At 51.9% G+C, this 22,040-nt stretch overlaps 2 protein-coding genes across 3 annotated transcripts in view; one reads left to right on the forward strand and one right to left on the reverse strand.

Annotated features, from left to right (window-relative positions):
* Nucleotides 1-3,024, reverse strand: part of CASKIN2 (CASK interacting protein 2) — a 33,808-nt gene extending 30,784 nt beyond the window's left edge. The window contains exons 1-2 of one of the 2 annotated variants that reach the window (XM_027654322.1): nucleotides 2,984-3,024; nucleotides 133-847 (exon numbers count right to left, since the gene is read on the reverse strand). In XM_027654322.1, coding sequence (XP_027510123.1) covers nucleotides 133-226 — 94 coding nt within the window. In that variant the 5' untranslated portion in view covers nucleotides 227-847; nucleotides 2,984-3,024. Of the gene's footprint in view, nucleotides 1-132; nucleotides 848-2,983 lie in introns of those variants that run through there. The other variant, XM_027654323.1, reaches the window with a different exon arrangement.
* A 16,808-nt stretch (nucleotides 3,025-19,832) lies between these two features.
* Nucleotides 19,833-21,353, forward strand: MCHR1 (melanin concentrating hormone receptor 1). The gene has a single exon (XM_027654559.1). It carries the CDS (start codon nucleotides 19,861-19,863, stop codon nucleotides 20,872-20,874), a length of 1,014 nt encoding a protein of 337 aa, XP_027510360.1. The 5' UTR covers nucleotides 19,833-19,860; the 3' UTR covers nucleotides 20,875-21,353.
* Nucleotides 21,354-22,040: the final 687 nt, after the last annotated feature.

Below are 22,040 nucleotides of genomic sequence, written 5' to 3' on the forward strand. Positions count from 1 at the left end.
GCCGGGGTTCAGAGCCAGCACCAGCACCCGGCTGGGACGGCACCGAGCCCACAGCAGGGACTTGCACCCCGGGACAGGCAGCAGTGCCCAGCTGAGGGGAGGGAGCCCACGGCTCTGCACCCAGGTACTCACTGCTCTTGGACGCCTTGATCTTGGCCACCAGTTTCTGCACGCCGGGTACGTCCCCGTTCTTCACGGCCTGGATCAGCTCCTGCTCACGCCCCATCGCAGACAGGTGGGAGCGGCGGCAACGCAGAAGGCAGAGACCCTCAGATCCCAGAGGTTTATGAAGCCATGGGAATAAGCCCCCAATTCCTCAGAACACACTTTGATGAAAGATGAAATCCGGAAAGAAAGATGCTTTACAATCCCACAGGGCATAAAAACCAGAAGAAAGAAGTCTTTCTGTTAAGAGCAGAAGTCCCTTTCTGTGTCGGGAGGAGCAGGACCCGGATGGGGTTTGGTTGGAGAACATGCGATCAATTAAAACAAAAAATACTTCAGTGCTTGGGGGTGGGCTCCCAGTAGCAACAGGACTCTGTGAAACAAAGCCAGGCAGCTCGGGGCAGGGTGTCCGGTGCAGTTGGCATTGGGATGCCCTCGGCCTCTCACAGCACTCCGGGAGCCAGAGGTGTCGTGCTTTGCTCCCCTCACCAGGCTGTGCTGCGGCTGACGAGTCCCTAATTCTTCCCAAAGGGATTACGGGCTCATTGCCATCTGGAAGTTATAGATCCTCCCTCTCTGGTGCTCATTAGCCCCTTCGTTTCGGCATTCCTCTTGGTGACGGCGCTGCAGGCAGGCTGGCGAGCCCCGCGCTCGGCCGAGCCCCGGCGCGGCAGCCCAGGACCTGTGGAGGGAAGATCACAGTCAGCCCCCAAAGGCCATTTACCTCCCGGCTCCGTCCCGACAGCTTTTGTGTCCGTGCCGAAGAACGAATACTTTGACTATATTTAGTCCTGGAGGGACTTGGCTCATCCTAATGTTAAGCGGAGAAGGAAGAACCTGCAGAGGAAACCTCCCGGGGGTGCTGCCCTGGGAGCAGGACAGGGACACAGCTCCTTCCCTGTCCCCCTAGGGTCACACACACCATCTCCTCCCCAAAGACAGCACACAGGGCTTAGGGTACAGAACGTCTCCCCCTCTCCCAGTAGCAGCACCTGAGGGATGGAGCTGGGGAGGCTTAGCCAAAGTCCTCTGCAGCCCATGGGAGTGGGTCAGCCTGTCTCAAGCTCTTCTCCTCCTGTGCAAGGATAAACCCTTACCCTCCAAATTTTACCAGTTCAGGAGCTCTCTCTGGTTTCAATGAGGAGCTGGGTGTAATTCAGCAGCACAACTGTGCTCAGGAGGACAGGATCAAGTCCCTATCCTGGCCAGCCAGGGTACCTTGGAGAGAACACGAGGTCCTGCAGCAGCACTTCACTCGTCCCAACCTGTGCTCCCGCCCTGCGCCTGGGCTGCCCAAACTGGGTGGCAAGAAAATCCCTCCTGGTTCAGGGCCATGCATCTGGCAGGCTGCTCCGACACTGGGGAGGAGCGTGCGTGCAGGAGAGCAGGGAGCACACGCCGTGCCAGCTGCAAGGCCATCTCCAGATCACCCCACAACTCCCCCTGCGCCGATCCAGGGCGGGTCAGAACCAGCTCCGGTTCTCCCAGCCATGGCTCAGTGCCGTCTCCCTTCCCAGAGCGCTCGCCCTCAGCCGTTTATATAATAGAGGGTGTCGCTTCCTCTGAGCAATCGAGGTCACTGTTTTGAGGATGGAGATCACAGGGGAGAGAAGAACAGCAGGGAGAGAGATCCTGTCAGGGTGGGGGCAAAACCAGAAGGGCCATCCCATGGCACCAGCCCACCTGCAGTACAGCTGGACACTGCAGCTGCCCACAAACACAGACCCCTCTGTGGGCTCCCCATGTTTCTGGCACTCCCCAGGGTGCAGTAGTACACAGGGCAGATGAAGAGATGATGCTAACGTCCCATCTTAGCTTCTAGGACACGGGGGGGTGCAAGTCCCACACCAGGCTGGGTGGTTCTCCCCCTATCCATACCACCCTTCAGCTGATGAGCCCCTCGGTGCTGGGGCTGGCACACCCCGAGGTCAGCTCTCACCTCCCCTCGTCCTGGGGCACCTGCACCAGCTTATCTACGTTACAACAAAGTTTCAGCCACTTGACTCAGACTAACCTCTTGCTGCAAACAAATCCCCTCCCGAAACCTCCAGTGCTGCACCGTCTTCCGAACTATTTCATTTAACCCTATGCTCTACAACCAACTCTATGCTGCTCCTCAAGAGTGCTCACAAGAAGCGAGCGTGAGGGCGCTGAGACTATTTACTCTTTATTTTAAAAGTCTGCACGGTCTCACTTGGAAAACAGCCCCGTGCTGCTGCCTACGGCTCCCGGAGCACGCGAGGCTCAGCGGGTAACTCGGAGGTACCGAGAGCTGCGAATGCTCATTCTCCACCTCTCCAACCTCTCCAGAGAGGAGCAGCGAAGGTACAACTCAAGAAACACACAAAGCTGGAAAAGCAACAGCAAACAATCCCTCCCACACGAGCAGAGCTGAGCCTCCAGCCCAGGAATCCACCTGGAGAACGAAAGTATCCCAAACATTCCCGCAGCCAACGGCAGCGCCGGGAAAAAAAAGGAGGGAGAGGAGGGGAAAAAACCCAAAAACAAATCCAAACCAGTTACGTAAGTGGCGGAGGAAAGATGCGAGGGAGCTGTAGGCACCGACCCGAGTCTCGAGGGGCGGCGGGGGCATCTCGCCTCCCCCGGGAGGCCCCGGGGAGCCCCGCTCCGGGCGCGGCCGGGAGAGCAGCGAGGGGGGCACCGGCCACGCCTCCGCCTCCCCCCGCCCCGAGACCCCCGGGCGGGGCGGCTCCTTCCTCCAGGGGGGCTCGGGGGGGATTTCAGCTTCCCCCCCGAGACGAGTCGCTCCTGCGAGCGGCCCGAGCCCGGCGGTCCCGGCTGTCCCGGTCCCACTCACCTGGCGGCGCTCCCAGCCCGCCGCACCGGGGCGAACCGAACCGCGCCGGGGCGAACCGAGCGCACCGCACCCGACCGAGCCGTGCGGCGCCGCTCCGAGAAAGTGCTGAGCCGAGCTCAGCCCAGCCCGGCAGCAACTTCCCGAGCCGCGCGGGGCGGGAGCGGGGCCGGTACCGGAGCAGAGCGGCGGGTCCTGGCTCGCAGGCGGCGCGGAGCTCGGCAAAGTCCCGCTCGGGCCGACCCCGTCCCGGCAGGAAATCCCTCCCCGGCCCGGCCTGATTGGAAAAGCCCGGCGGGTTGTGCGGCGGGGCCGGGCCGGGGCGGCTGTCACTCACCGTGATGCGGCGGCGGAGCGGGGTAGGGGCCGGGCCGCCCATCCCGCCGCACCGGCACCGCTCCGCCCCCGGCCGGGGCTGCCCGGGGCTCCCGGGCGAGCGGATCGCTTTGAACAAAGTCCGGCTGGAGAGACAACGCCGCCCGGGACCGGGGGAGGGACCGGCGTGGTATGGGACCGACCCGGTGGGCGATCCTCCACCTTCGGACCGGGAGCGGTCCGGTGGAAGGTTCCCCATTCTCGATCCAGGACGGACCCAGTGGTTCGGGTCCCGCTCCTTTTGGGCAATCCTCCATCCTCGATCCAGGGCCGACCTGGTGGTCTGGGACTTTGCATGGACCGATCCAGTGAGTGATCCCCCCGTGCTTGACCTGGGATTGGTCCGGTGCTACAGGACCAGCCCCGGAGAGAGGTGCCCCCATATTCGATCCAGGAACGACAGGGTGGTCTGGGAACCAGCCCCGGGGAACAATCCCCCACCTTCAGCCACACTCTGACCCCATCAGCCCTTTGCCCCCTCCACACTCAGCCCCTTGGGCAGCGGGGCTGCACAGAGCCACTGATAGCACCCATGGGACCAAAATCCACCAACACCCAGCTGCCCAAACCCAAATTAATCCTATTCTCACAAAGCACTAAAACCACCAAAAATCACCCATTTCTGCCAATCTTCAACAGAAACAGCAGAGGCAAGTGCTCCCCCAAGCACAGTTCTTTTAAAACAAGAGGTTGCCTAATAAAGCTGGACAGTTTTTGTTGCATGATACCACTGGATTATCATCAACTAATCAGATTAAAAACACACGGAGGCTTTGGTTTTATTCACTAAGTGCCCAGCCTGCAGCTTCCTGGGGGAGTTGCAATGATCCTGTACCTCCTTGAACCAGGCCCTGAGACATTTCACCAAATGATGGTTTCATGAGCAATTCCAAGGAGGGGGATCCCTGGCAAGGAGGAGGGACTGATGTTTCAAGACACACCCTGTCTTTTCAGTTCAGGAATAAAGAGATTATTATGCACATCTAATTATAAATGTCAACATTGTAGGGCTGCTACGTTGAGGCACGGAGCTCTGAGTAGCCCTGCTAGGAAAGGCTGTGAAGTGAAAGGTCTTGTTTTTCCTCCTCTGAGTTTTGCCAGAGCTTGTAAAGCGCAGTGACATTTATAATAATCCCCTGAATTTATGTAGCACCTTTTGTCCTTTTAAGGATCTTAATTAAGCTTTGCAGCTCCCTGAGCACAGGCTAAACCCACTTTGCAAAAGAGGAGCCCAGACCTTCCTTTGTACACAATGTGTGTCCCGCTTCAGGCAGGGGTAGGACTTTTTCACCCCACCGACCTCCAGCACACAGTGTTACACCACAGTAAGGGCACACCACGCTGATATTCCCATCTAAAGGTTGTCTCTGCAGTTACAATAGAGTAGTTAAACCTGGGTAATTTAAGATTTAATTTCTGGTGTCACACAAGCCTTTGGAATGGAGGGTGCCACTGGAGGGTTTAGTAGAAATCAACGATTTCTAGCACAGCCTTTGAACATTCAACCCCATATTGGAGCTCCTGACACTGCACTGAAGCCCAGGGCCTTCGCTCTGCATCCCTGCCTGCAGACAGCTGAGGGGGAAGGAGCAGGCAGCAGCCCCATCTCCTATCATGTATCCCAGTTTTTCATTGACTCTTGAAGGGTGAACAGCTGGTTGGTGACTCCAGCACAAAGACCTGCCAGGGGCTCCAGCTGTGTCCACCTTGCAGAGCTGACAGACCCACCATGACATTTATTCCCTTGTGTCTGCAGACCAGGTGCCAAGAGCATCGACTGAGTTTCCATTGCAGAGAAACCCCTTTAAAAATTTGTTCCCTTCTCTACCGGAATGAGATGTTCAGAGTTTGGGGGGAGGGGGGGGGAAGGGGGTGGAGGCACCCTTGTGGGGCCGTTTCTACCCTCAGGCCCTGCAGAAAGGTGCCTAAGGTAACACCTACTTGTGTTCCCCACTTCGGGAATGGGGCCTGGCGGGTCCACCCGGGTCGAGCTGCTCAGCGCAGCGGGCTCCTGCTTTGCAGCTCCTCAGATCGATGTTGCCATCTAGAGGTCCCTGTTACGGCGATCGTCTCTTTGTGAAGTATTGGGGGGGGGAAAGAAAACCCAAACCAACTTTTTGTTTGGTTTTGGTTTTGTTTTTTAATATAATGCAACATGTTAAAGCAGCTTTTTTGGGTTAGCCCATGTTTTGGGCGGCTGCTTGATGGCTGCAGCTCACCCTGGTTCATCTCACAGTCCCAGCAGCTGTGCAAACCCCTCCTCTCTACTCTGAGATTATTTTGAGATGGGGTAAAAAATTCAAAAGCAATACATTTACTGCCAGGCAGAAAATCAGCTACAAAGGCAGGAGCAGCTACAAAGGGACAGCAGCATCCACGGCAGCTCCATGGCCAGTGCTGGCTCCAGGGGAGGCAGTGACAGACACAGGTCCAAATCTGAGAGTTCAAGACTCCCACTCCCAAATCTCACCCACAAAAGCCAAACTTGGAAAGTTCATGGCTGTCTCATCCCCACTGAGTGGGTAGGAGGTCTGCAAAGCCCCATACCAGACATCCCAAACATTTAAAGTATGTTATGGACCAGCTGGATGGAAACACACTTCTCCCCTCTCAGCTGTGGCTCAGGCTTCTCCTTTCACTGCTTTCTTTTTTTTTCTGAAGCAAGCCCAGCTCGACCCAAAGATCTGCTGCAACCTCAAGGCTGCATCTCACACCAGGGCAGGGTGAGGCTCAGATTAATGTGGGAACAACAGCAGCTGGGTACCTGTAGCCAGACAGGATTGGTTTCCCTGGGTGGGTGTGCAGACACCAGTGCCCAGACATTCCTAATTCAGGGTCGGAGCAGGGCTGGACATTGGTACCTGCACATCCACAAGGGCAACATCACCACAACAGGGGCTGTGGCACCCCACATTGGGATCTGTCCTGCAGGCTGAGGATGAAGCAGAGCACAGAAGAGCCTCTCCTGTACTGAATCAGGCCATGACAGAAAGCAGGTTATTGCCCAGATTTAAAGCCACCCACAGGAGCCTTTCCTGCAGCTCCTGACACTGATTCTCACATCACCTGGCTCTCTGAGCACAGGCAGGTGATGGGTGCCCCACTGCTGGGCTTCAGTCCTGTCCTTAAGCAGCAGAGCAAGTCTTAATCTCACTCCTCATCCTCAGAAGTCATATCCCATCCCTAGGGAGCCTTTCTTGCACCGGCATCCATCCCCTCCCACATTACATCCAGGCCAGGCATTTCCCACCCAGCTCAACATTCCACATCACTGGCAGCAATGTCAAGGGCAAAGCTAGAGCAGGATGTGGGATCTGGACACAAAGGTGCTTACGAAGGCATTTACTCCTTTGCTTCTTATACACCCTCCTGGCAATAGCTGCTGCTGGAAGAAGTCCAAGAAGATAAATTAGGGGGTTTGATCAAGAGAGAGATGCAGTGCCCACAAGGAGGAGGAGCAGGATCACAGCTCCCAGAGATCAGGCTCCGGCAGAGAAGAGTTTGGGCCAGTCTGGCCCCAGACACCTCCTCCCATCACACCATGTGCAACACAGCTGCTGCCTGCAGCCTCTGGCTGGCCATTGCCACCAGGAGGGCTTCAGTGCCAGGATACATCCCAGACCCAGACCAGAACTGGACACAGCTCCATGTGCACGTGCACTGTGAAGCTGAATATCAGCCATGGTATGAAATGCAGCAGGGACTGTCCTTAGTGGAGCTGGTGGTACCTGCTGGTGGCAAACAGGTACATAAACCCACCTGGAGTCAGTTCTCAGGCAGGTAACAGGGCTTTGGAGGTGATTTAGGAAGCTCTGCTCAACTCGTATCTTTTGCAGCAAAGAATTCCCCCCCCCAAAAGTGAAATCAGGTAACCAGCCCTCAGTTACATCATTCCAGGGCAGTCCAGCTCCAAGCTCCTTTGAAAAACAGCTCCACAGCTTCAGCTCAAACACGTGCAAACTGGGAGGTACAGCCTACACCAGCCTCTACCCTGGCACAGCAAACCCTACCCACATTCCCTTCCCCTGTATCCACATGGGAACTTGGGCAGGTGCTGGCAAGGGGCTCCCAACAGGAGAATCCCTCCCACATGCCAGTGCCTGGCTGCCTCTGGACTCACCTCTCCAGGCACACGTGTGCTGCTGCTCACACTGTCCTTCCCATCTGCCTTCCACCTCCTCGAGCTTCCCTGTGCTGACAGCCACTTCTTTCTGGTCTTGTGCCTTTCTTTTCTCTCTGTCTCCCTTGCTTAGTCCCTCACTCAGGAAATTAAAGATAATCCTCCCTTTTCTTGCTGCCGGATTCCCTGTTTAACATTCGCTGTGTGTGCTTGCACTGATTCAAAACGGGATTAGACTTTCTGTTGCTTTGATGTCAGTTGGGCTTTGCACTTAAGGCAGAGGGGGGAAAAGAAAATGTCTGTTAACAAACCTCTTGGATTCCACTTATCCACTTGCACCCATCCTGGAAATGAAGGTCAGGCACATTTACCTGCAGAAACAGCCCCGTTCCAGGACTGACACTGGGGGATCAAACCAACCTGCAACCCCAGCACTGCAGTCCCTGCACTGGGTGTTATTCTCTGGAAACACCCAAATTTCACCCTGGCTCCATTATCATCCAGCTGCGTGGAGGCTGAATGTCTCCCATGAGGAGGGAGGTGCCATTAATCATCAGAAAACCACAACTCGTTGGCTGTCAGTGAATATTGCAACCTCCAGCTGCCACGCAGCAGGAGTGTGTGGGCCACCGGCATCGCTCCAACATATCAGGGCTCAGGGGTCCCCACTGGGAATACCCCGAGCTGCTCATTTCTAAGGGAGAAGCAGGTGCTGCAGGATGGCTAAAATGGAAATCCATACCCTGCTCCCTGTGGCATGACACCTGTGCTACAGCACAGTCCATGACTTTCCAGGGCATTTCCCTCTGCTTCCTTGGGCCTAAGCTTCTTCCTTGGAGGATGAAGATTTGGGGTTGTTCTCACTGCCATCCCCTCCAACACCAGCCCAAAGCAGATGGAGAACATTTTCCTCATGTTGTCTGCAAATCTCTTACTTTGCTTCTAAGGCACTGCTCCTCGAGTCCACAATGTCCAAAGCAGTATGTGGCACAGTTTGGAGCTGGAACAAGATCTCACACCAGAAAAGACCCTTTTGCAAGGGATTCTGCAGACCTACAGCCAGGGCTGGGATCTGACAGTGGTCCTATTCCAGCTCAGTTTCCAGGGGCTCATAGGTTGTTTCTGCTGCCTGATGCTCAAGTTCCATTCCCACCAGATCTTCACTGCACAGGCAACTGGGTCTCCTCTGGGTAACAGGCAGACCTGGTGGCTGCAGAACTGGAGATATCTGGGTGCAACTGAAGCCATCCCAGGACCTTCTGCAAGTTGTTTGAAAGAGCAGCTCCATGGATGAACATGATCCAGCCATGACCAGAACCCACCTCTCAGCTCTGAGCCCTGGGAGAGGCACAGCCAGTGGAGCAGAAGCAGGGACACACCACAGCTCTCCTGGGATCCTGGCAGCTGCAATATCTGTCACCTGCACCACACCATTGCACTGCAGCCCGACTGGCACCACCACCACGTCAGGCATCCTCCAGGACTGCCCAGGGACTCAGGACACACCTCTGCCAAGAGCACAGTGTCTAATCCATTTTGCCCGGTGCACACTCACAGACTTGATTAATGTCTGCAATGAGCTCCATCCATCATCAGGGAGTAAAGGAGATTAGCTGTGCAGCACGCCTGCCTCGCGTTGATCCCATTCTCCAGGCCTCCTGATTAATGGCGAGGCCGCCTTATCTGTCAGGCCAGGAAACACGAATATCCGGGTTGCCTGGGGATGAAGGGAAGCTGCGGGTGCCCGGGCTGCAGGCAGGGCACAGCCACAGCACACTCTGCCATCGGGGCCGTGCTGATGCACCCCTGCTTCCCACACTACCAGCTCTGCTCCCCATTCCAGTTGGTCCCTCTGCTCCCATTGCTCCCTGCCTCTCTGCACCCTCTCTTCCTTCCTCCCAGCCCTGGGAAGCACTGGTGCATCCACACAGCAATGCAGCGCTGAAAACCAAAGTCTGGGGCTCCATTTTCCCTCGACAGCCAGCAGAGAAGATGTCGTTCCTCCCATCCATGGAGGGAATTCGGATGAGCTGATTTGGAGGCCTGGAATAACCCAGGCAAATCCCCTCCTGGGGCTGCAGGCGAGGTTGTGTCTGACCAGCGCTGCGGAGAGCGGCCGCTCGGCCGAGCTCTTTCCCAGGAGGACACGCGTGTAAAGTGGATGCAGGGAATTAGCAGTGCCATCTGGATAGGCTCCAGCTCCTGCCCCTGGCTCGCTGCTGATGCTTCATTAACAGCTCCCTCCTTTCAGCTCCCGTCTCCTTGGCTTCTGCTGCGATCAGCTGGGCTGGAGTTTTGTTGTCTTGGGTTTTTTCCAAGTGGAAATTATTTCTCATTTCTTTTAACAATTTGGACACAGGGAAAGAGACAGGAGAGGAAGGAATTTCTAGGAGATGAAAGGGCAGGATTAAGGACACAGCTTTCGCTTTGTTATCCCTCTAGTGTGGCTAAGAAATTCCTTTCAGAAGAAGGCTTTAATTAACTATGTTTTCTGATGGGAAAAAACCCTGGACCTAGAGATAGGTCTGGCTTCTTGGGTCTGCTGACAACCCTGGCTGCAACCTCAGCAGCCCAGATTTGTACACACACACATGCTCTTATACAGAACTTAGCGCAGTATATTTAAATTTGCTTTACAAAGGCACTCATTGTCACCCCAGTCTGGAAAATAAGGCATAGAGAAAAAAACACAGGCACAAGCAGGCTCCTGTGCACGGTGCCAATGGAAAGAGGATCCAAGTGCACTGAACCACAGGGCTATGGTGGCTCAAGATGTGGGAAGGGGCCTTCGTGTAGAGGAATAACCCAGGGCAGGAGGCAGCAGAAATATCTCTGTTGCCTTCTAGACCAACAGCCCTTCTCACGCAGCAGGAAAAATCAGGAGGAGAGGAGAGAAAGAGGCCCAGTGGCAAACTGGGACATTTAGAAAGCGTTGCAGTGATGTATCCGCATCCTCTACTGCCGCAAAACCCTTCAGGAACTGAGTCAATCAAAAATAACATTTGGGGCTGATTTTTATCCAGATGAACTCTCTCCAAATATTTTAAGGCAACCAGCAAAACGGCAAACTTCTGCTTGTTTAACCCTTCTCCTCAAACCTGCACTGATTCTGAGAGAAAGCACAGTCTCAGAAAGCACCTTGTTCTGTGAGCCTGACCTGCAAAACTGGACATGGTGCCAGGTCTGTCCATCTGCAGCATCACCCCGGTCACCTCCCTGTGTCCCAAACCACTCAGCCTTTCTGTAGCTCAACTTTCTACACAGACATGGACATTAAAGACTGAGAACCCACACAGCTTTCCAGACGAAGCCTCACTGCCAGTTTACACAACAGTAACTCCCACCATGGAAACATCACATTGGGTCCCCCCCGAGAATCTCATTTGCCTTGTCCTGAGCCACGTTAAACAGGGAAGCTCACACTGAACCCATGTCTTGCTCCTCTCTCGTCTTTCCAACTAATGAACTCCCAGCTGATAACAAATGCTGACTGCTGTTGCTGGAACATCTGCCTCTGCTCTCAGTGTTTAACAGCCCAAGAGGCAAAGCAGTTTAGCAATTATTATTTTCATAAGTGAGCATCACTTTTTCATTGTCATTTTAAAAGGTTTCCACCTTTTCCAGTGCCCTCAGCCACCACCTCCAACCCTGGCAGATGCCTCCACGCCCTGGAGCAGCACAGGGAACACATGGCTGGTTTGCCTGGGGGGAAGTAGAGAGGAGAGAAACATCTGGCTGCTCCACTGACCCAGCTGCTGAACTGAGCAGAGCTTTCCCTGGGACCTGCAGGTCTAAGTCAGGAGGGTTTCCCATCCCGTGCCATTAACATCCCACCACCATTAAAAGCCTCCTCGACACAAGACTTCAGTCTCGCTTGTGATCTAATTCCTTATTAATTTTACAGGTTTTGTGCTTTTCCACATCTTCTGCAACCCAAGAATTTCCTAGGACATGCTGTATCAAGTGCTTTATTGGACCTCAGGTAGATTCAATTTACCACAGCTCAGAAATCAGCTATCACTGCTTTCCTCCCCACTGCCCTTGCTCAGAACTAGGCAGCAGGATTGCAGCCTCTGGTTATAAAACACCACCTTTCTTTTTATTAGGTCTGTCATAAATCCTTGCAGTTGGATTTGCAATTTCATGTGACAGCTCTTTCCAGACACTAAATGGAGTTTTATCTCGTCTCTCTGACTTGAACCTCTCAGGATTTTTAGTTTTGCCTCATCTTGGATCTGTAATTTCCATTTCCAAGCTCAACAACATCTTAATTCTCCTTGAAAAGAAGGATGGCAGAGCACTCATTTTGGGTTGGGCAGACATCTATTCTTGGTCAACAGCCCCCCCACATCAGTCCTCCTGCTCTGCCTCCTCTTGAGCTCTGTGCACACTTACCCACAAGCTACAGATCCGAGCCAAAACTTTTCCCCCTCCCACTTCAGACTCATGAGGAATTCAGGTTACAGCTGCCTCCTCCTTGTGCTAATGCCTGTTCTTGTAGAAGGGAATCAGTGACTAACACCGTACATATACCCTGCGGCAGCGTTTGTCTCCATGGGGGCTTCTGGCTGTTCCTGTCCAACGTCAGGAGCTGCTGGCAGCTCCTTATCCCCGACAACGGGATCTGCCTGTTCCACAGAGCACACATCTGCATCCCTGACCTCAGCACATCGGCTGCACACAGCCCTGGAGCCCGCCTGCTTCCCTGTCACAGGGCAAGCCCTGCTTAGCCCCTTGTTATTTTTGGCTGTACTTTTGTCTCTGGGATCCTCTAACCTTTAGCAATGAAAACAAAACCACAGAAGGTGCTGCCCCGGCCTTTGGCTCGCTGAGAGCAGCCAGGATGGGCAGAGGCTGAGGGCTAAAACCTCAAATTAGCAGCGTGGGACTGGAATGAGCCAGGACTGACCAGGCAGCTTAGACCTGCCATTTCAAGAGCAGGAACCCGCGGGGAGAGAGGAGGTGGTCATCTGGTTTCAGATAAATGCCCACTTTATGCTAATTAATTAGAAATTCAGGGTGGATAACAGGAGAGTTTAGATGACTGTTTAGCTAAATTATTCCTGTAAAGCTATGTGTGGCTATTGAGCAGCCAAGAAAGGGAATTCACCTGCTGCCTTCATTAGAGACATGTAAAAGAAAAAGCAGAGCTGGGCGGCAGAGAAACCAGGAGTTTGCTCAAGGCTCAGTTTTGGGCCATAGCTCAGTGTTCACTAATACCAGCTCAGGGCAGATCTGGATCACATGGTAGCACTGACCTGAATCGAGTCAGGCACCAAGACACAGCAGCAACTTCTTTCTGACCAACCAGGCCATACCAGCCGTGCACATCTCGATCAGTGACAGCACCTGAGTCACCACCAAGCTACTCCTCCAACTCCAGGGTTTTCTGTGGTTTGTTTTTTTTTAAAACTGAATGATCACATTCAGGACACATCCCTCTGTAAGGATACAAAGAGTTGTGCTGGGATAAATAAACATTGCAGGAAGATGGACAAGATGCTGCTAAGCCAGGGCTGCTGTAGAGAGAATTACTGTCAATTTCTGGCCTCGAGTTCAGTCTGTGGCTTTAGGGAAATTATTTAACTTTGCCACATGATATTTTCCTTCCCTATAGGTGAGAAGTGATAGCAAAGATCCACTTACCAGAATCAAAGGAGGCAAAATGGAGCAGTAGTTGGAAACTACTTTACCAATCTTGCTTGGAAAAGAGGGAGACTGATGTGCAGCTATCAGAAAAAGACAGCACTCAGCCAGTATGGAGGGTTGATGCACCATGTCTAACACATCCTGAATGTGATCATTCCTATCCCTAAGGCCACCACAAGGACAAAACTTCACCCATTAGGCTATTTGATCAATATAAACACAGACAAAGAGCTAAGCAATAAAAATGCAGAGGCCCATTCAGCGAGTCTGGAGTCGTGAGTAAGGAGAGCAGTGAGCTGGAGGGGAGGATTTGCAATCTGGCTCTGAGAGAAGGCTCCTCTCTCCAGAGTGCAAATCAGAGCAGTGGCCAGGTGTTAAATAAATATTTAGCAAATGAGAAAGTCTCCATTTAATGAGAAATTATTTGGTGAAACCAGCTGGGGAAATGGTTTCAGTAGCACGGTAACAGAAGCCGGCGCTGCTCTCTGCCCCACGGGGGCTGCGGTTCTGCTCGTGTTGCGTAAGTCAGGATCTCCAGCTGGGACAGGCACAGGAAATATAACTCATTACTGAAATGCAAGAGCCTTTCAGGGTTAAACCACTGTCAGACCAGCCAGATTCATTCCCTAGTTGCAGAATTTGCCTAGCAGCAGCTTTGGATGATTATTATCTTTTTTCATAGCAGCGATGTTGCAGACAGGATGGCCTGAGTGTAGTGGGGATGCCAAGTTTGTAGGAAGAAGTAATTTTTCTTTCTTTTATGTTCAAGGGCTGAACTCCATTTCCTCACCTTTATCTACATCATTAGGCTGTCGAGATGGCAGTTCCCTGCCTAAATGTTAATTACTATATCTCTCTTTTAAGATGTGTTTTCAAGGGGTTAGTGCCTCAATCTTCCTTGTAATTATATGCAGTGGTTAGTACAACTTATCGGCTGTATCCCAAGGTCCCCTGAGAGCTCATCCCTGCTGCAGTTTCCAGCAGATGAGCACTCACAGAACCAGTCTTTCAGAGAGCTGCTGTCAAGTGTTCAGCCAGATAATGAGCCGATTACTGTGCCTGCTCCTTCTGCCAACGGTGAGCTCTGTGCACAGACAGGCCACACATCACCACTTGCTGCAGTTCATATTCCTCCCTTCTCTCTATCCCTTCAACTTGGAAAAACTCTGTAAAACCAGCCCCTCCCTGAGGCAAGAACTTCCATAGGTTATTGACAGAGCAAAAAGGGAAAAAACATAAACTTTGTCAAAGTCTGAATATAAAAGTCCAGTAATAAAACACTCACATAGCCATGGTGGTGGGGCAAATCTCAAATGCTGAGCACGGCTTTGACATGTCAGCTGTGACATGTGTGCACCAGGGAGGGAGCTGCTGTGGTTTGTTATGCCTCTACAGCTGAGAAGAAGGCACTACAGCTTCCTCACGTGTGAAGCATTTCTAAGTGCACAGCAATAGTTGATGTTGCAAATTAAAATTAAAGCTGTGCTTTGGAAACTGCTACATTTAAATGTCAGATTCTTTCTTTGAAAGCTGTAAGATAGCTCATTCCTCTCCAGGGAAAGCTGAGTAGGAGTTTGTCTACGCAGGGAAAAATGTTTGCAAAAGCAACTGCCTACTAGCTTGCCATGCAAACACTCATAATCCATACTTCAAGAATGGATTAAGGTAAATTACACAAAGGCACTCACTGCAGAGGACAGCACCCCGTTCATAACACTCCATCACCCCAGTACACAAACCACAGTTTGCTTTGCAGCAGTAACCAGATACAGATAAATGCTGACATTCACCCAAGATGTGAAGGAAGAAGAGTCTTATAAGAAAATATTAAGTGACTGAAAAATACCACTTTTTTTTTTTTGCAATCTGTGCACATCCAAAACTGAGACACCACAGATACCTGCCAGGGAAAAAATTCATGGGCAAATCACTGACTGAGGCAACTCCAGAGACTCAGCAAAAACTTTACAGCATAGCAGACAAATTGGCCCCAGCCTGTCTCTGATTCCTAAGAGCTACAATGCCTGGGCGAAGCGTGCTCCAGTTTTCTGTCTGCTGTTGGTCTACTAGAGGACAACCTAATAATGATGAACTCCTTTGGGTTACACAGAAAATGGCCCATACTGAAAATGCTGCTGCCAAATCTGGCTGGCAGCCCATGCTGGGACTGCTGATGTGTGTGTGCTAGGTCTGGTTTTTACTGGTACAGATTGATTCTGGTCTTAAACAATAGACTTACGAAGCTCCAAAAAAATGCCTCCTACATTTGATGTCAGCCTTTGCAACTACACAGAAAGAGACAGAAACAAGGGATGTTTTCAGACAGACAGATACAGATTTTATAAAGTACATCCAATCCTCTACACTGTGCTCTGCCACAGAGAGAAACCTGCCTGTTGCTGATGGTTGACTTCTGACATGGTATTATGCTTTTACAGTGCAGAAAATGTTCCGAGGTACAGAACGATCTGTTTGCCCCAGTACCATGTGATTTATCAAGCTATAATGAAGGAACCCATCTCATGTATAAACAGTGGGCAGGAAGCACAACAAAATCATCAGCTCGAAGCCACAGAAAAGAACAGGCTACTGCTCTGGCAAGGCAAGGAAAAAGAGCAAAACAGCTTCTCAGAACCCAAGGGGTTTCTTGCCGAGTATTTTCAAGACAAATAGAAGACAAAATCTGAGCTAGCAATAGAGCTAATTTCTGGAGCTAGGAAGCAAATGAGCTGTGGCAAGAAGTGGAACAGCAAAAAGCAGCAGAGAACTAATTACAAATGAAGTGTCTCAGGTTGGAATTGAAGTTAGAGGTCAGAGTGTAAGAGGGTCAAAGCAACAGAGTTTTCAGTGGGTAATTTGGTGCCTGTGACTCGGGAATGAAAAGTGCATATGTCTACAAGAGAGGAAAATACACACTGAAGGCAGATCAGAGCTACTTAAAAGGCAATAGTCTGATACTCCTATAGACATAGCGAGCACGGGCTGGCTGTAGCTGGGAGGGTGCAGATCCCAGCCCTCCCCTGGGGGGTGTGATGGGAGGGGGCGCTGCGCAGCCCCCGTGTCGGCCCCCTCCGCTCCCCGCCCGGCTGGCCGAGAGCAGCCCCCCCGGCCCCGCTCCGCACCCGCGTTCCCTCCCACCGACGGCGGCGAGGGATGCTCCCACCCGGCGTGTCTGCCGGAGTCAGCTGCTCCTTGATGTCAGAACCTGCTCCGGGCTCGGCGGGGCGGGAGCGGAACGGAGCTCAGCCGAACCGCAGCCCCCGCTCGCCGGCTGAGGGAGCGCTCCTGCCTCCCGCACCCTGCCCGGCCCGGCGGGGAAAGCGCGGGGGGCCCATCCCATCCCATCCCATCCTCATCCCACCGCGGACCCGCCCAGGGAACTTGCCAAACTTTCTTTCTCCGTCCCGGGACTCGCTGCCATGGCCCCCGGCAACTCCTCCCGCAACTTCTCCGCGCCGGAGGCTCGGAACGGCTCAGGTGAGAGCGGGGGCTGCGCGGGGCTGGGGGCGCCGGGTGGGGGCTGAGGCGGGGACCCCCCGCACCCCGCCCGGGCCGCTTCAGCACCCGGGGGCGGACAGCTCCGGGCGGGACGGGCTGACCCCTCCAGGGGGGCGGGAGCGGCACCGGACCCATCCCGGCACCGCCGCTGGCCCCGGGGCTCGGAGCCATCCGCTACCTGTTGGCTGCCAGGCAGCAGCAACTCCAGCAGCCCTCCGGTCCTGGCTGCTGAGAAGGGACGAACCAGCCCGGTTAGACAGGGAGGGAGCAAAGCACTGAGAACGTGAGATACTGCTGGAGAGGGAAGCAGAGATCTTCATCAGTCTTCCGTTTTCTCCTTGCTACCCTGCTCCCAAATCAATTGTTTATGGTCAAGTAAGTCAGTTCTTGATGGTGCAAGTTGAAACTCTTCAAGGGAAGGTGGTTTATATGTGGTTTTTGACTCTCTCTGCACCAGCACATCCTTTAGAGACCAAAAGTGTACCTGAGCTGCTCTGTTCTGAAATGCACTGAGATGTAGTCTCTTATGTATCTGGGTATGGCTGAGAGCAACCACCACTTCAGAGAAAAAAAATTTAGCCCAGTCCTCATTCAGTTCACATAGTTCAGTCCCCTTTGGAACTTCCAGAAGGAGTATCAGAGCAGACACAGGTCTACAAATCAATGCCTGAAGTGGCTGTTTCAATAAAGTATATTCACTGGGACGTGCACAGCAGGGCAGGAAATTCAGATTCAATATCTCAGGATAAAAGAGGCTTTAGAAAAGAGATAATTTCTGAGTATTTGATAGATGTGCTCTTCTGACTCAAGCCCATAAAACACACATGAGCTACAGCTTCACGCTAGCTTGCAGCTAATAATGCTTGAAGGTCCTGCTTGTACAGCCACCAACAGCAGGACTGACTGTGCTACAGCATTGCACAGACCACTTTTCACAGGAAGCCTTTGGGCTTGCACACATTCTGCTTTAAGGCCAGCTGAGCTCATTCCAAATGTTACAGAATCACCAGGAGCACTGTATTGATTATACTGCAGGAAAAGGACATTTTGTCCCAATTTCCCGCTAACCAAGTGGCATTTATGTTTCATCACTCATACAATCCATTCCCACCACATTCATAACAAAGTTCGCAGTTAAAAAAAAAGGAGACCAGAACTCACAACAGCTACATGCAGAACAGCAGGGCCACAGTCATCATCTTCCAGTTTCTAGTCTGCCCTCTTCCAGCATTAAGGTGTGAGATCTGTTTGGATGATCAAGAGATGCACAGGTTGGATGCTGAAGAGCATCAGGTTTCAACAGGGCACTGACAGCTGTATGTTATCTACTAAAAGCCACATAAAATGGAACATTTCCTTGTATTAATGAGTTACCAGGAGGAATGGGGACCATTTAACCCCCCAAAAACGATCTGGACAGGCTTTTTTGTGTTATCAGCCAAGCCTGGCTTCCACCTTCAGGCCCCTGCCAGTCTTCCTGTGCCTCATTGGCTGCTTTCTGACGTCTGCAGAGAGGCTTCCCAATAAAATGGTGCAGCAACTGCTCTCTTGGGTTCTGGCCTTGGCCTTGCTTACGCCTAAGCTGGCTGCTTCCCAATGCCAGAAGGACTGAGCCAGTGGCAACTCATCATGGCCCACTTCTAAAAGCACTGAAATACTACACACAGCTGACACAGCACAGACTTTGCCAGCCACAGGCCACCAGTGGGGCCCAAGTTATCTTGCCAGTTCAGACAAACTTCTCTGTCACACCAAAGTAAACGGGGAGAAGGTTGTACTCAAGAATTCCAGAGGTCAAAGTCAGCAAATATCACCTCAAAGAGGCACTGCTTTGGCAAAGACTACACCTACAAGTATCTGTTATTTCACTTAATCTTATTTTCAAGATTTCCTTAGGTCCTGCTGGAGGAACCACTTTTGCTGCTGAGGAGGTGGAATAGCTCAGTGACTGAAAGCATTTCCAATTAACGCACATTGAGTCATCTGCAATTCAATGACATGCAGTCTAAGCTGAGGGGCTGTCATGCATGTCCTTGTAAAAGCCACAAAGTAAATCACACAAAGCCTTTTCCTAGAAAAAAGCCCACCAGGCCCCACAGGAGAGGAGTAATGAGATGAAATGAGATTTGCCTCAGCTGAGAAGGGGAATCTCAGACTCCACCCCACAACGCACATGGAACCCTGCAGAACAAAGAGCACCACCATCACTGCCTTTGACACCACCTTCTGTGCCCAGGAGCTTGTGGCTTCAAAATGGGATTTTACACCCAGACAAGGCAAATGTGAATTTGGTTACTTTTGGGCCTCCTACCCCAAAGAGCAACAGTCAACCATCAGTGCTACGTGTTATCAGGCAAGAATTTTGCCTTGGAAATCCACCTACATCCAAGAACTCAGAGACAGTAGTTTTAAGCTTTTTTTTCTCCTTGTAGAATTAGGACACTCCATGTGGAAGGGCCACTCTAAAACATACTCCAAAATCCCTGTCTGGCCACACACCTGGATTTCTTTCTAGGGAAGAAACTAGAGAAAGGGAGAGAGGCAGAGAAGGAGGATGGAAAGGAGAGCCTGTTTTGGCCCAACTCTGACAACAGACTTGGGACTCAGCCAGGGTACAGTCCCAGATCTCACAACACAGACAAGCATTAGCTGTCTGCCTGCACAGTCAGTGAACTCCGTGTCTCATCCGATACAATAGATAAACTACCCAACAGATGAGCTGACACTTTCTGACAACAGCTTGAGCATTGACTTTATCCAGATTTTGGCACCCCCAGAGAGGCTTTACTTCTCCAATATGTGAAGCACCAGCTGCCTCATCCTCTCCCCTCAAAAAATGGTTGAAAAACCAGCACTCCCTGGAATAAAAGTTACTATCGACTCTGTCAGACACTAGTGAGTACAAAGGCATACCAGCCTGACATAAGTCCCCCCAAAAAGGCAGGGGAGTTTCAGAGCAGAACAGAAGAAAGCTGAGGAAAAATGTTTACACACAGCCAGATTTAGGTGGTGTTCTGCACGTAGTGAGAGGCACAGAAGTGTTGAATCCCCAGCTAAGCCTCACCAAATTCTGCAAAGGGTATTAAAAATCATTCTGAGCTACATCTTTGGTAGGGATGGGTCCAGCTGCAGGACAGGGCAGGCACAGAGTTGTAAAGAGGTTGCCTGTGGGTTGCACTCACTGCTTTGGTTTGTTTTGGCAGCAACAGAGAAGCCAGCACCATATACCAACGTGATCATGCCCAGTCTCTTCAGCATCATCTGCTTCCTGGGCATTGTGGGGAACCTCATTGTCATCTACACTATAGTTAAGAAGAAGAAGCTGAGATGCAAACAGACCGTGCCCGACATTTTCATCTTCAACCTCTCCATTGTGGACCTCCTCTTCCTCTTGGGCATGCCCTTCCTCATCCACCAGCTCCTAGGCAATGGCTCATGGTACTTTGGAGCTCCCCTGTGCACCATCATCACCGCCCTGGACACGAACAGTCAGATCACCAGCACCAACATCCTCACAGTGATGACACTGGATCGTTACCTGGCAACTGTTTACCCCCTAAAATCCACCTACATCCGGACCCCGTGTGTGGCAGCTCTAGTTATCTGCTTGGTGTGGCTCCTCTCCTTCCTGACCATCATTCCCGTGTGGATGTACGCAGGTCTTATGCCTCTGGAGGATGGGACCGTCCGCTGTGCCCTCTTGCTTCCCAACCCAGAGACTGATATCTACTGGTTCACCCTCTATCAGTTCATGCTGGCATTTGCTGTGCCCTTGATCATCATCTGTGTGGTGTATTTTAAGATCCTCCAGCACATGGCCACCACCGTGGTCCCACTGCCCCAAAGGAGTCTCCGGGTACGCACAAAGAGGGTGACCCGCATGGCAGTTGCCATCTGTTCCGCCTTTTTTATTTGCTGGGCTCCCTTCTACATCCTCCAGCTGGTTCACCTTGGCATTGACACACCATCCATGGCCTTCTTTTATGCCTACAACTTTGCCATTAGCTTGGGCTACGCCAACAGTTGCCTCAACCCCTTCCTCTACATCGCCCTCAGTGAGACCTTCAAGCGCCAGTTCTTGGTGGCCATCCGCCCTGCAAAAGAGCCCTGTCGCAACAGCAGCTCTGCCAACAACAACAGCATGACAGAGGCCAGCGTGTGTCTGAAACTGGCACCAGAATCCACCCAGCAGACTCAGTTTCTGGAGGAGTTTTCCCCGCGGTCAGTGCCGGTGACGGTGGCTGTTCACTAGGGCACTCTGAAGGGCCCACAGCAGAAAGACTTCAGGCCTGTAGGTGGATGGAGAAGCAGCAGCTTCAGGCAGCTTTTGGAGAAGCATATGGACTACAAATTTCCACCTCCAAGAGCCCTTTTTCACTGCAAGGTTCTGCTCCTACGTTGCCCCCAGCCTATAAGATGCTGCATACTGCTGCTTCTTTCACTGTGCATGGGAGAACTCTGTCACCACTGGGCCCCCAAAGAGGATGAATGGAAAAGAGATAAAGGACAAAGTATTTCCAAGGGGAATATTCACGCTGGAAGAGTAAAACCCGTATCAATACTGCCCAGTGATGCCTCTTGGCCCAACTGGGGTTCCTAAGCAGCTTGTCAATAGAGCTTCTTCATTCAGAACTTGAGCCTTTGAATCACAATGTCATATATTTATAAGAAATTCTGCAAAATTTGATGGCTGTGCTGATATCCCAGAAGCACACAGCAGAAAAAGATCTTGGGGCCTTTCAGTCCAGTTCTGTCTGCCTCCAGTGGGCTTTATTGTTTGGCGAGCAAGACACCTTCAAGAATTGGTTCATTTTGATGCTAATTCTAAATATTTCAAACAAAATCAGGCAGATAATATTCACACTGCTTCAAGGGACTGCGAAAAATTCTCAAAACTACCGCTGCTAACACCAGCTTTGTGGCTTTTCATGCCAATGAGCAGATTTTCACAGTGCTAGTTCCTCATGCTGCTCTTGTGCCTCACAGTCTGCATGGCCTTTGGGGAACCCCAGGCAGAGGATTTTAAACAGGACTAAAAAACACAATGTGCAGAGCTCTGCAGAGCGAGGAGCTGTGAAAGAGCAGCTCAGGGAAAACAGAGTTGCTTATGCAGCTTCCTCAAAATAACAAATGCTTCACACAAAGTTAAGAGAGGGAAAATTAAATGTCTGTGTGTTGTATATGCAGCTTTAACAGTCGGAGGTTAGGAAATAACTTTGCTCATTATAAAGACTAGAGAAAAAGACAGCACAGATCAGCTAAAAGCAGGGATTACACCAACAGCCTGTGCTGGGCTCCGTGGGGACACACATTGTTCAACACTTTGTCAAACATGGAGGAACTCGTTACTGTAGATGGATTTACTATAAAGAATTAAAAACATCAAACAGTTCAAAGGCATTTGTTACCATGCTTATG

This window comes from Corapipo altera, unplaced genomic scaffold (genome assembly GCF_003945725.1).
Source record: "Corapipo altera isolate COAL_440 unplaced genomic scaffold, ASM394572v1 343, whole genome shotgun sequence".
In the NCBI taxonomy this organism is placed as follows: Eukaryota; Metazoa; Chordata; class Aves; order Passeriformes; family Pipridae; genus Corapipo; species Corapipo altera.